This window comes from Leopardus geoffroyi, chromosome B4 (genome assembly GCF_018350155.1).
Source record: "Leopardus geoffroyi isolate Oge1 chromosome B4, O.geoffroyi_Oge1_pat1.0, whole genome shotgun sequence".
In the NCBI taxonomy this organism is placed as follows: Eukaryota; Metazoa; Chordata; class Mammalia; order Carnivora; family Felidae; genus Leopardus; species Leopardus geoffroyi.
In genome coordinates, this window is record NC_059341.1 from 42,737,290 (window position 1) to 42,751,209 (window position 13,920).

The 13,920-nt window shown below is 43.1% G+C and overlaps 1 protein-coding gene across 1 annotated transcript; it reads right to left on the reverse strand.

The window, feature by feature from the left end:
- Nucleotides 1–3,205: 3,205 nt before the first annotated feature.
- On the reverse strand, nt 3,206–7,145 carry DPPA3 (developmental pluripotency associated 3). The gene is made up of 3 exons (XM_045463084.1): nt 6,757–7,145; nt 4,235–4,497; nt 3,206–3,334 (listed from the first exon to the last, which is right to left on the reverse strand). Exons 1-3 carry the CDS (start codon nt 6,839–6,841, stop codon nt 3,227–3,229), a joined length of 456 nt encoding a protein of 151 aa, XP_045319040.1. The 5' UTR covers nt 6,842–7,145; the 3' UTR covers nt 3,206–3,226.
- Nucleotides 7,146–13,920: the final 6,775 nt, after the last annotated feature.

The window sequence follows — 13,920 nt, forward strand, 5'->3', positions numbered from 1 at the left end:
AATAAACATGAAAAACACTCAGAATATTACATGATCTTAGTTGATAAAGCAGCAGCAGCGTTTGAGAGGATGGACTCCAGTTTAGAAAGAAATTCTACTGCAGGTAAAATACCAAATAGCACTGATGCATGTTGCACAGAAATTGTCCTTGCAAGGAAGAAGCAATCAATGCAGCACAAACTGTCATTGTTGTCTTAAAGAAACTGCCCCAGCCACACCAGCCTTCAGCAACCACTACTCTCATCAGCCAGACCCTCCACCCGTAAAAAGATGATGCTTAGTATTTTCTAGCAATCAAGTATTAAGGCATCTACGTTTTTTAGACATAATGGTTTTGCACACTTAATAAACTACAGTATAGAATCGCTGCTTGGCCTTTTGGCTAAGATCAAGTGTAATAAACTACAGTATAGTATAAACCTAACTTTTGTGGGTACTGGGAAACCAAAAAATTCAGTTGATTCCCTCTGTTGTGATATTTACTTCATTGCGGTGGTCTGGAACCAAACCCACAAGATCTCTGAGGTATGCCTGTAAGTGGAAGATAGAAAGTGGAATAACAAAGAAAGTTAATTATATAAATTATAATTTATAGGATTGGAAATAATTATACAAATTGGAAATAATTATTTAAAAAGGAGTCTAGAAAAAGATACAGAGAAGATAAGCAAAGGCCATTCAAAATACACAGAACTGGTCTCCCCAGAGAAAACAAAAATAATGGAACAGAACATTTCACAAGAATACTAAATGAAACCGAGAGCACACACCATGTTCAAGAGGAAATGGTGGGGGCGCCTGGGTGGCGCAGTCGGTTGGGCGTCCGGCTTCAGCCAGGTCACGATCTCGCGGTACGTGAGTTCGAGCCCCGCGTCGGGCTCTGGGCTGATGGCTCAGAGCCTGGAGCCTGTTTCCGATTCTGTGTCTCCCTCGCTCTCTGCCCCTCCCCCGTTCATGCTCTGTCTCTCTCTGTCCCAAAAATAAATAAACGTTGAAAAAAAAAATTAAAAAAAAAAAAAAGAGGAAATGGTGATCCAGAATGGTCAAAACAGAGAGCTATTTGAAGAGCTATCTTCAAAGATAAAAGGCCCTTTTAAAGTCAGGCAGAAGGACACTTAAGGGGTTAGGGAGGGGGGTCCTGGGTGGGGCGGGGAGGGGGGGGGATCAAGCTGGCCTCAGTTCTCATTAACATTCAGCATTTGCAACAGTAGGATACTTTAATGTTTATTTTTGAGAAAAGCACAAGCAGGGGAGGAACAGAAGAGAGAGGGAACAGAGGATGGGAGGCAGGCTGTGCTCACAGCAGTGAACCCGATCTCATGAACCGTGAGATCACGACAAAAACCATGAGATCATGACCAAAGTCAGCCGCTTAACTGACTGAGCCAGAACAATACTTTTAATATCCTTGAGCAAAAGGAGTTAAGACAAGCAGTCTTTCGAGAAATAAGAGAACAATTCTGGACATGAAAGAACTCGGGGCATAGAGTTCTTTCTGAAGAAAGCACTAGAGAACAGAACAAGTCAGGTGAGAAGTAACTTTATTCACTACAGAAGAGATAGTGATGAGCATTACGTATATGGAACTGTAGGGAAAAAAATACTTTAAAAAGGGTGCAGAAGGGAGTAACAGAATAAGCAGTGTTAATCGAATCACGTAGAAATGACGAGAGGAAGAAGGGATACCATGAGAGGAGATAGAATTGACCCCTATGTAGTTGAGATTGTAAAGCTATTCAAACCTGGGGGCACCTGGGTGGCTCAGTTGGTTGAGCGTCCGACTTTGGCTCAGGTCACGATCTAGCGGTCTGTGGGTTCAAGCCCCGCGTCAGCTTCTGTGCTGACAGCTCAGACCCCGGAACCATCTTCAGATTCCCTGTCTCCACCTCTCTCTGCCCCTCCCATGCTCATACTCTGTCTCTCAATAATAAAACGTTAAAAAAAAAAGTACTAAAACATGCTTAATTTTATTACAAGTTTGATAAAACTTTAAGACAGTCCCGCACTTATCCATGTTGGTAGGCTATAATAGTTTGACTAGTTCTTAGAATAATTTCTGAAGACCTTATTTGGCAGTGAGATGTTAACATTTAATATCCCTCTCTTATCACTGTTGAACTTGCCATGTTACAACCAATCCTCCCAAGTTTATGCTTTGTTTCTGCCTCCACTCCATACTGAAGACGAGATTATTGTTCCTTACCTGTGTACTTATCAGCATGGCATAGATTTCTTCACCCCAGGTCTCTAGTAGCTTCGCTTAGGTACCTAATTCATTTCAGTGATCAAAGCATTTGGAACACATGTTCCACACTTCCCTTCCAGCGCCCTCCCATTTCTTTTGAGATCTCTTCCAGAAGTTGGATGTACAAGTATGTGTCCTTGCTTCCTAACCTCACCCAAATGTGTGAAGTTCCTTCCCAAGACAGTATCACACGTTATTAGAATGCCAAGTGTGGACATTCTAGGAATGTCATCGTTCACTCAACACACAGCTGGCAAAAACACATTAAAAAAAAAAAACAAGACTCTTTGAAACGTATTCAAATAAGCCTCAATTTTAATAAGATCCTCTGCATACACATTTGCTACTGAAAATTGAACAACCACAAAAAACTTTTATTACAACTCTAATTTTTGAAAACCAGAAAACCTAGCCTATGCACCCTGCCATAATTATAATTATGCTCTCCAGCCAAACCACCCAATATTCTCTATGTATTCCTCCCTGCACAAGTTACGTGGCTTTCAATTTGATGTTAGGGTTTTTTTTTAATGTTTTTATTCGAGAGCATGAGTGGGGGAAGGGCAGAGAGAAATACGCACACACACACAGAATCTGAAGCAGGCTCCAGCCTCCCAGCTGCCAGCACAGAACCCTACTCTTCAGAGGTCTAGTCGGATGCTTAACCCAACTGAGTCATCCAGGAGCCCCATGTTAGGTTAACCGATCTTCATGACTTCAGGTTTCTCAAACACCCAGGCTACACTCAAAACCCACTAGTGTTTCCTTGGGTCATATCAAAAAGTGGAACTAAAGTATATTGAGGTCACTCAAATGCAAAACACCGGATTCCTCACAAATTATTGTTATCAAGGTAGAAAAGACAGAGCTAATATAGATTATCAAAATATTATACTTTGTCTATAATAGAGCAGCCTTCCCAAGGTGCTGCATGATTCTAAAATTACTAGCAAGGAAAACACCATATAATAAGGTTTATGTTTACATAGACTCCATGTCATAATTATTCTCCATGCTGGTATCCTCGGGAGGTCTATGATACAGGCAATAATGACATCTACATCTAAATCTTTCTACTCTGGATTCATCCTGGAAAAAAAAAAGAGAGATGAATTGCATTAATTTAAATAAAATGGATTAATCGCACCACTAATTGAACTGTAACAACCCTCAAATCTAGGACTGGTTATTAGAATAGCCTTTGAAATACACTTGTGGGGCAAAGAGGAGGCAAGATTGAAATGTATGGGTACTAAAGAATGCCAGATTGCAGATCATTTTGTAATTGTAACATCTGAGCGTCAAAAATATATTCTAAGGTCATTCTCTGAATGCCTTAAATGTTAAGTCCTCCTAGACTCTGTACTCATGTTATTGCCCTCTTACTACAGAGTACATTGTACATCTACCATAAGACAAAAGTTGGAGAATCTTAGTTTTTAAAAATATTTTTGAGGGGCACCTGGGTGGCTCAGTTGGTTGAGCGGCCGACTTTGGCTCAGGTCATGATCTCGTGGTCCGTGAGTTCGAGCCCCACATCGGGCTCTGTGCTGACAGCTCAGAGCCTGGAGCCTGTTTCGGATTCTGTGTCTCCCTCTCTCTGACCCTCCCCCGTTCATGCTCTGTCTCTCTCTCTGTCTCAAAAATAAATAAACATTAAAATAAATAAATAAAAAATAAATGAAAATATTTTTGAGAGAGCGAGTGGCTGAGGGTCAGAGAGAGAGGCAGAATCCCAAGCAGGCTCTAGGCTGGTCAGCATAGAGCCCAATGTGGGGCTCGAACTCAGGACCCGAGCCGAAATCAAGAGTCAAGATGCTTAACCCACTGAGCCACCCAGGTGATCTAAAAGTTAAAGAATCTTAAAAACACAAGTGTTATTCACATCCTGCACTCATGAGTGACCGCTGCTCATCATTCTTAACATCCTAATTGACATTGGGTGCCCAGAGTTAGGCAGTGCTGTCGGCCCAGATCACATGAACCTACCGTGGCACGCTGGTTGAAGTAGCGATGATTTTTAATAAACCACATCAGCCTTTCCATCCTTTCTTTCCGAGCAGTTAACAAAGTCCTTACTCCACCCCTCCTCCTGTTGCTGAGTATTCGGTCCACAAGTCCCTGGGGTTTCGTCTCTGTGTCCTGCTGTTGGGGTGGATATTCTGGTAGAGGGGAAGGAAGTTTGATACTAGGGTCGAGAGTCAATTGACTAAGGTTCTTTATTAATACTTCGGAGATGGTTTGAGAGGCAGCTGAAAGACAAAAGAAAGTTAAGATCCATTAGGGTGAATTGCAATATCCAGAAGTCACTTGTCTCTTGCTCAAAGTAGGTGTGCCTGTTAAAACAGGTTAACAATAAACATTGGGAGGTTCTTCAGGGTTAAGATCACACATAGACATTACCTACTGTGCTAGTGTAACACACTTCAAATGGTGAGAGCATACATTTGAAAATGTGCTTAAGAATCCACTGTGATAGGGGTGCCTGGGCGGCTCAGTCGGTTAAGTGGCTGACTTCGGCTCAGGTCATGATCTCTCGGTCCGTGAGTTCGAGCCCCGCATCGGGCTCTGTGCTGATAGCTCGGAGCCTGGAGCCTGCTTCTGTTTCTGTGTCTCCCTCACTGTCTCCCCCTCCCCATTCGTGTGCTCTGTCTCTCTCTGCCTTTCAAAAATGAATAAATGTTAAACAAACAAAACAAAAATTAAAAAGAATCCACTGTGATAGAGGGCACCTGGTAGCTCAGTAAATTAAGCATCTGATTCCAAGAGTTGGTTTCGGCTCAGGTCGTGATCTCAAGTTCCGTGGAGTTTGAGCCCTACATTGGGTTCTGTGCTAACAGTGGGGAGCCCGCTTGGGATTCTTGCTCTCCTTCTCTGCCCCTCCCCTGCTCCCTCTGCCTCTTGAAATAAATCAACTTAAAAAAGCTAAAAAATAAATAAATAAATAAGAACCCGCTATAATGGAAAAGGGTTCATTCTCAGAATTTCCCCCTCTTCCTCTTATCGGCAGTTCTGAGGTTAGATTTTTTTTCCCCCGGTGTCAAAAGATACCTTATGTATAGGATTCCAACTGGGAAAAAATATGGGACAGAAATCAGGTATTGGCAGTTCTCCTATTTTCATGTGTGTGAATTTTTAATAGCAGGGTGGGGAGGGGAAGCAAAGCATTAATGCGAGTCAAAATTAGTAAACAAGTTTCAGCAGTTCACCTTGATAATTATAAAAAACCTCTTAAATTTTCCTAGGGGAGGGTGGGTAGGAGAAAACACTCACCCAGTGAAATAGACAAAGTAACCGAAATGTAACAGTCTCTCTCCTTAAGCAGAACTAGAAGTCAACAGGCTGTTCCCCCCTTCACTCCTACCCAGCCTTTTCGTGGTGTTCTCTCCACTCAAACTCATTTGTTTTGGGAAATCAGCCACTCACTTGCCTCTTTCCGAACCATGATGCATACCCCACACGCACTCCCATCTCATAGAAGGCAGTTAACCTTAATCTTTCCTGTGTGAAAGCATTAAATATAAAAGCCAGTTTCCATCTGACTTCTAGGGACTTGTGCACATGTAAATAAAGATCCCTAGCTGCAGAACCGTCAGGGTCTATGGCAGATTTGAGGAAAAGCAAAGATCGGATCGAATAGACCTTACAAATGTCTTCATTAATTTCACCCCTTGTATATGTCCACTCAGGCTCTTCCCTCAAAGACGCAGGGTGGGGTGGCGGTGTGGACTGGTGAGGGGGAGGGGAGGAGAGTGGTGCCTGGCAGGGGATGCTGATGATAGAATATAAAATGTCAGGCTTCCCTTCCAGCTGGGGCCCACCTACCACCATCCCCTACGCCATCCAGCCCCACCATTAGGGTAATAAGGTTTCAAATCCCAAGGGTCTGGTTCTCCAAGGCCAAGCCTGGGATTGGGTGGAGCTCCAAGAGCTTCTCTGGTAGGAGAAGAACCCAGGAAGGAGAGGGCCTAATTAGCACTATCCCTGGAGCAGCGTTCCCAAGAAAGCCCTCCAGAATGCATCCTACTAATTTACATTACACTCGCTGGCTTTAAATGATGGGCCCCCTCCTTCAATTTCCTCCGCAAAGCCATTTCCCTGTTTATTAACATTCCTAAAGGGGAAATTTAGCTGGAAAACCAAGTCAGAAAAGGTTGGGGAGATTTAAAAAGCCCATAGGTTACCTTGGGAGTTTAGGCTTCTAATGTTTGGGTTTTTTTTTTCTTTCTTTCCTTTTTACCATTCCTGACACGTATTGCGGATAGGCAGACATTTTCAGGCACGGCCTAGGAGTATTCTGGATTGCTTTTCCCCAGAAACTGGGCAGAAAGGATTGAAGTATTCCTGAGCCCAGTAAGCAAGCAATGCAGTTCTCGACACCCCTTCCCCAGCTTCTAGCTCTTCCCGTTTCTTCACCAGAGGGACCTACATACACAACGTGGCCCTCCCGCAGGGAAGTGGTTTACTTCTCTGCATTCCTGTGTGTTCCGGAAAGGCACTATCTGGCTTACCTGAGCCTCCCTGGGAATTTTCTTCACTGGCCATCTGAGAAGGTTCTGGGCCACAGGATGGGTAAAGCTTCGTTGGCGAATCCATCGAAAGCCAAGTCTCAGTCCTTCTAGACCTTTGGATTCCAGTGGAAAGTAATGGGCTCAACTAGCTGCCAAGTAGCCTGGAAAGAACGAGATCGCCCAGAAAGGGCGAGAAAAACCGAGGCTCCAACAAACCGTGGCGAGAGAAAAAGAACAAACCTCAAAGTTTCGATCTGGTTTCCTCTTAAAACTACAGATAAGCCAATCAGCGAGCCTATTTTAATGTAAATGCTAATGGTTAAAGGGTAAGGTGAGTGGGCGTCATCCTATTAGTGGAATAAGAGGCTAATTCTTCATCTGCTCTGCATTAAAACAATCATACTCTGTCATGTAGGCTGGAAATTTTTACAAGAACCTCAGGTTGTGTCTCCCTAAGGTTGCCTTAAAAATCTTTTTTTGTTTGTTTTTTTTTTTCAAACTACTTCGGGAGATGGCTCCTGGTTTGTGAACTGGGCTTTAAGGTATTCTCGTGCAGAGAGGTGAAGGGTGCTTTTCCTCCCAACCGCTGATTAATTCCCAATTAAACTGACTGAGGAAGTTTCCTTCAAGTTTTCCTTGCCTCGCATCTTAAACCTGGGGTTGTTGGTAAGGGAAAGTAGAGGAGAAATAAAGTGTCTGTTATAAACACTTTACTAGCTTGATATTTTATGGATGTGTATCTTGGATCGCTTTTTTTGTTTGTTTATTTTTGAGAGAGGTAGAGAGAGAGCCTGAGCACGCCAGCAGGGGAGGGGCGGGGCGGGGGGGGGGGGGAGCAGATCCAAGAGAACTCTGCACTGACAAAAAGGCAAGCCTGAATTGGGGCTCGAACTCACGAACAGTCAGATCGTGACCTGAGCCAAAGTCAGACACTCAACCTACTGAGCCACCCAGGGGTCCCTGTAATTTTACTTTGTTTTATAGACTATTAGTTGAATCGCATTTAACATTTGTGAGCAGCTGAAATTAACTAAATTTATAAATCCCCTTCCTGCCTCCCCCCATTTGTGCTGAACTCTGGCCAAGAGCACCAATATTAACTGCTGATTTTCTGCTTGAGGACAGTCCCTAGCTGTCCCACCCTCTCCCCCGCCTCAATGTGCAGCTTCCCCCACTCCCCTTTTAGCTGGAAATCATAAGAAAATACTCAAAAGCAATCTTGCTTGTTTTTAGTAAAAAAGCAAGTCGAGGTTCTGATCAAGAAATATTTGTATAGGAGATGAGGAACAGCCCTAAGTACATGTTAGGTCACAATACTTTATTCAAGTGTTTCTGGAAAAGTGCAGCCTCCAGATAGCCAGCATCAACAGCGCCTGGTAACTTGTTAGATATGATTAGAAAGCACCGAGCTCCAACCCACATGTACTGAATCAAAGACCACGGCCCAGCCATCATCGATGTAGTGATTCTGAGGTGTGCTAACGTTTGAGAAGTTCTGCTTAATGGCATTCTTGATTCTCCACGCCTGTTGTTCTCGGCTGTTTCCTCCCTTGCCCTGGATACTGGCCCCATGGCAGTCTCTCAAAATTCCGTTGGGAGAGGTGAGGGCAAAAATCAGATTACAGGAGGTATAAGATTAAGAAGACAGTGAAAAAGGCCGGTATAGACTCCCAAGAAATCCAGGTTTAGGACAAAGGGGAGAGAGCCTTGGCTGCAAGAAGGTGCAGGATATGAATGGTGGAGGTTCAGTTTGCTTCAACATGACAGAAGCTGAGATAAAAGCAAAGGAAAGTAAAAATACGGAGAGACGGGATAGTTGGGGAAACACCCTCCCAAAATATGCTTTAAACAATCAGATTTTTTTTTAAAAAAAGTCTTATTTATTTATGAGAGAGAGAGAGAAGGCACGAGCCTGAGAAGGGGAGAGACAGAGAGAGAGGAAGAGAGAGAATCCCAAGCAGACTCTCACTGTTAGTGCAGAGCCCATTATGGGGCTTGAACTCACAAACCCTGAGATCATGACCTGAGCCAAAACCAAGTCAGATGCTTAACCAACTAAGCCACCCAGGTGCCCCGAGATTAAAAAAATCTTTCAGGGGACACCTGGGTGGCTCAGTTGGTTAAACGACCGAGTTCAGCTCAGGTCATGATCTCGTGGCTCAAGAGTTCGAGTCCCATGTCAGGCTCTGTGCTGACAGCTCAGAGCCTGGAGCCTGCTTTGGATTCTGTGTCTCCCTCTCTCTGCCCTTCCCTTGCTCACTCTCTGCCTCTCTCTCAAAAACAAATAAACATTAAAAAAAAAAAATCTTTCAAAATTATGACACATTTCTATTTAACATGCTTTTTTTTTCTTTATAGTATGAAAGATGAGGTAAAAAGCCAAACAGACTAAAGCAACTTGGAGAATAAAAAAAGACCGTAAAAGCATACATCAAGGAAAATATCCCTAATTTCTCCAGAGATAAGAAATCATATAACAGGGGCACCTGGCTGGCTTAGAAGAGTATGGAGCTCTTGATCACAGGGTCGTGAGGTCAAGCCCCACACTGGCTGCAGAGATTACTTAAAAATAATTAAAAAAAGAATCGTATAACGTATAATGCTATATAACATATAAACAGGATGCCCTTTTTAAAGAAGGAAAACAGCAAAAATAGAATACCTGGAAGTGAGAAATTTGATGTTAGAAACTAAAAAAAAACATGGTTTGAAGAAGAAATCAAAGATATTCCCTCAATAATTAAAGCAGAACCACAAACAGATGTAAAATAGGAGAAGAGGTATAAGAAAATGAAAATTTAAGATCAGGAAGTATAATGGCTTCAGATTCTTCAACAACAACACCGAAGGCTAGAGGATAGTGGAGAAATCCCTTCCAAATTCTGAAGGAAAATGCTTTCCAACCTAGAATTCTGCATTAGTCAAACGACTGAGCCAGTGTGGAACATCCTCAAACATTCAGTTTCTCAAAAAATGTCACCACTGGCATAGTTTCCTTAGTCTTGTGGCAAATTAATTTGATAAGAGAACACTACCAGGTAAGTATTCCTAAGGTCATGAAACAGGCTCACAGACCATACTAAAAAGCTCATTAAAAATTTTTTTTAATTAAAAATCAAAACACTCCTATCTTGGCAGTTTTTTTAAGTCAATTTAACGAGCACAGCAAAAAAGCAAAGCAAAAGGAAGGGGCAGACAGAACGTTAAAAACAAGACGAGAGGCCCAAAATGGAGTCGCTCATGCTAAGCTCCATGTCACCAAATTGAAATTGAATTGAATTACAATGTTGGCTCTCCCAGCATGCAATTTGAAACCAGTTAATCAGAATCTCCACATCAATACTAGTTAGGTAATCTGTGCAACTAATAGACCCCTGCCATGCCCTAAAGGAAAGTACCCTTGCAATAACCAATCTGCTTTCTTGCCTAGAACAACTTCCTGAATCCTGCTCCTTTCTGCCTATAAACTCTCTTTTCTTGTGTAGCTCTTTAGAATTTCTTTCTATTTGCTATACTGGATGCTGCCCAATTCATGAATCGTTGAACAAAGCCAATAAGATCTTTAAAATTTACTCCCCTGAATTTTGTTTTTTAGAAATAGGATACAATCTAGATGAATGGATCTTAATTCCGAAGTTATGGGATATGCAGTTGATAGGGTTCATACACGCTCCCCTAAAATATGACATCTTGGGGCTCCTGGGTGGCCCAGCTGGTTAAGCCACCTATGTGAGTTTGGGAGTTAGAGCCCCAGGTTGGGCTCCTTGCTGGCAGTTCAGAGCCTGCTTGGAATTTTCTCTCCCCCACTCTTTCTGCCCCTCCCCTGCTCATGCGCGCTCTCTCTCTCAAAATACATAAATAAACTTTAGGGATGCCTGAGTGGCTCAATCGGTGTAACCATCTGACTTCGGCTCAGATCATGATCTCCTGGTTCCTGAGTTTGAAGCCCCCAACCCCCCCCCCCTCCCTCGGTGCTTACAGCTCGGATCCTGGAGCCTCCTTCAGATTCTGTGTCTCCCTCTCTCTCTGCCCCTTCCCCGCTCATGCTCCGTCTCTCTCTCTCAAAAATGAATAAACTTTAAAAAAATAAAATAAATAAACTTAAAAAAATGAACACATAAAATATGACGTCTTGGCATATTGACAATTTCAAGCTGAGAGGTGCTCTTCCCACACCTGGAAGGGAACGTCTTCATCGCCTGCTAAATTTCCCCCCCACGACCGTCTCCTCTTCCTCCAACCTAGCATAAAAACGCTCAGGTTTAACTCTTCCTTCAGGTCTTCATTTCCTCCTGGAGGCTCCTGTAAGGAAAACTTGCGATGAGTAAATGTGTGTGCTTTTCTCCTGCTAATCTGCCTTGGTCAGTTTAATTTTGAGACCCAGCCAGGGACCTTCACGGGGTCAAGGAAAGCTGCTTCGTTCCCCACACCGTGTTTGTATGTTTGTCTCTCTACCGCTCCTCCTTCCGCTTTGACGGGGTGGTCATGAGAACCAGAGTGGAGGTTTCAGGAAAGTGCGGAAGGAGCAGGTGTTAGGTACCAATAACGTACACTGATTCCACCAGTGAAATAGGCCTGGCCATAGCTATAGCTTGCCGAGTAGCCTGGTGAGCAACCATGAATTTTATTTGCATTTTAAAGGCAGACCGCAACGGGATAAAAGTGGGTGCCACTAACCGGTGGCTGATTTAGGGATCAGGCAGTTGCCAGTCCGCAGGTGATATGATCATAGCTTGTTCTTTCCCTACTTTTCTTTCTGCAAGTAATAACTGTTTTTTTAAATCTTATTGGTTGCTATTTGACTTACTGTATATATTTATATTTTAACTTACTGTATACTTGGGGGCGCCTGGGTGGCTCGGAGGGTTGGGCGACTGACTTCCGCTTGGGTCATGATCTCGCTGTTGGTGACTTGGAGCCCCGCGTTGGGCTCTGTGCCGACAGCTTAGAGCCTGGAGCCTGCTTTGGATTCTGTGTCACCCTCTCTCTCTCTGACCCTCCCCTGCTCGCAGAGTAAATAAATCCCCTGTCTCTCAAAAATAAATAAACAGGGGCGCCTGGGTGGCTCAGTCGGTTAAGCGTCCCGACGTCAGCTCAGGTCACGATCTCACCTTCCGTGAGTTCCAGCCCCGCGTCAGGCTCTGGGCTGATGGCTCGGAGCCTGGAGCCTGCTTCCGATTCTGTGTCTCCCTCTCTCTCTCTGCCCCTCCCCAGTTCATGCTCTGTCTCTCTCTGTCCCCAAAATAAATAAACGTTAAAAAAAATTAAAAAAAAATAAACATTAAAAATCAAAAATATATTACAAAAATAATAACTTACTGTTTTTTTAAACACCCAATGAACTCTACGAATACCTCATGTGCTACTTATTTAGTGAGTATCCACACTTAACTATGAGTTATCTCCTAAGTACTAATTTACAGCCGGGCTTAACATTTAAAAGTATCTCCATCCTATTTCTTCTCTCCCTCTATTGCAGAATCGAATATTCTCAAATAACACTTCAAATGCATGTTGTACCTTTTAACAGGAATGTTGACCTAACTAAAACAGAAAATAACCGAATCAGAAGAATGAGGAGATTGGAAATATGTGAGTGTGAGGTACGGGACAAGAAAGGACTAAATCTGTGTGTCGGAATTTGATACTCATGCCTAACACCAAAAAACAAAAATAAAAATAAAGAAGTATCATCGTAAGCTTGCTATTTTGAAATGAGGAGACAAACAGGGTGCCTGGGTGACTCAGTCGCTTAAGCATCTAACTGGCTCAGGTCATGATCTCGCAGTTCGTGAGTTCGAGCCCCGTGTTGGGCTCTGTGCTGGCAGCTGGGAGCCTGGAGTGTGTTTCCTTCTCTCTCTCTCTCTCTCTCTCTCTCTCTCTCTCTCTCTCAGCTCCTCCCTGCCCCCTCTCTCTCTCAAAAATAAATAAACATTTAAAAAAAGATCTAGTCTCTTAGCAACTTTTGAAGTTTATAATACAAAGATTATATACTTTGTATTTTGAAGATTATAATACTATAATCACTACTTTGTGCATCAGAACTCGAGAACTCACATATAAGCTGCACATGATTTCCTTTTCTAGTACCTTAGTGCTTTGTACTTGTTTCTTCATGTTGTTCTCTGCTACCCTCAGTAGAAGACAAAGGAGGACGGACCCAGGAGGTGGACAGAGTGGTTGACAGGAAAACCTTTAAGGAAACAGTCCAAGGAGCTCAAACTTTTTCTATGTGTTGGGGAAGACTGCCATTATTTTTCCTTCTGTCCTCCAACACTCAGGTCTAGCTTGCACAGCAGGGAGGTTTTTAGGCAAGCCTGAAGAGATACCACTAGAAAAGACAGGCTCTTTAGATTTTCCAGTAAAATCGTAGAAGCTGTAGTTTTTGTGAGAGAATTGAAATTGGAAGCATATCTGTTCTAATTCAATTTCGATGCCACCCACCTGATTCTCTCCGTCAATGGTTCATTTATTTTTAAATGGCTGCCAGATAGGCTTATTTGATAGGCTCAAAGGAGGTAAGCATTGACTTTCCAAGTCAGTTCCACCTACCCTTTTTTTGGAAGTCTGGCTCTAATTGATCTGAATTTCTTTTCAGATCCTCTTAAAGCCATTTGGAAGCCTTAACTGTCACCTTTCTTTCCAGACTCAGAGATCTAGGAGGAAACTTCAAGCTGTGGCTAGAGCTCCACGGACTGACCACAGAAGTTTACCCTGAACTAGAGTACTCACGAAAGACCAGGGGAGAAAATTAACAGGAAGACAGGCCAAGTAACCCCCTTTTGTTTTCCCCTTTCTTGATAAGAGGAAATTTCAGATTCTTTGTATTAATTTCCAGCCTTTGAAGAGGCAATATAATTTTTTTATTGTTTATTTTTGAGAGAGAGAACGTGCAAGCTGGGGAGAGGCAGGGAGTGAGGGGGACAGAGGATCCGAAGCAGGCTTGGTGCTATCAGCAGAAGTGGGAGGCTTAACCAACTGAGCCACCCAGGTGCTTCGAAGGAGAAATGTAATTAAGCAAAGTTCCTCAAACCAGAAGAGGCAGGAGGGTGGGTGCCTCCGGGGGCAAGACAGGAAAGCGAAGGGAAAGTCTATAAGGGGGAGCTGCATTGTTAAACTATGTCGACATTGCATTCTTTTTTTTTTTTTTTTTTTTAACATTTA

What these genes read in the sequence shown, in the direction of transcription:
- DPPA3 (XM_045463084.1), bottom strand. Translation starts at nt 6,841, where the DNA reads ATGGATTCGCCAACGAAGCTTTACCCATCCTGTGGCCCAGAACCTTCT. An exon ending in AAATTCCCAGGGAGGCTCAG is followed by an intron (nt 4,498 to 6,756) that starts GTAAGCCAGATA and finishes TTTGTCTTTCAG; the next exon opens with CTGCCTCTCAAACCATCTCC. An exon ending in ACTTCAACCAGCGTGCCACG is followed by an intron (nt 3,335 to 4,234) that starts GTAGGTTCATGT and finishes TTTTTTTTCCAG; the next exon opens with GATGAATCCAGAGTAGAAAG.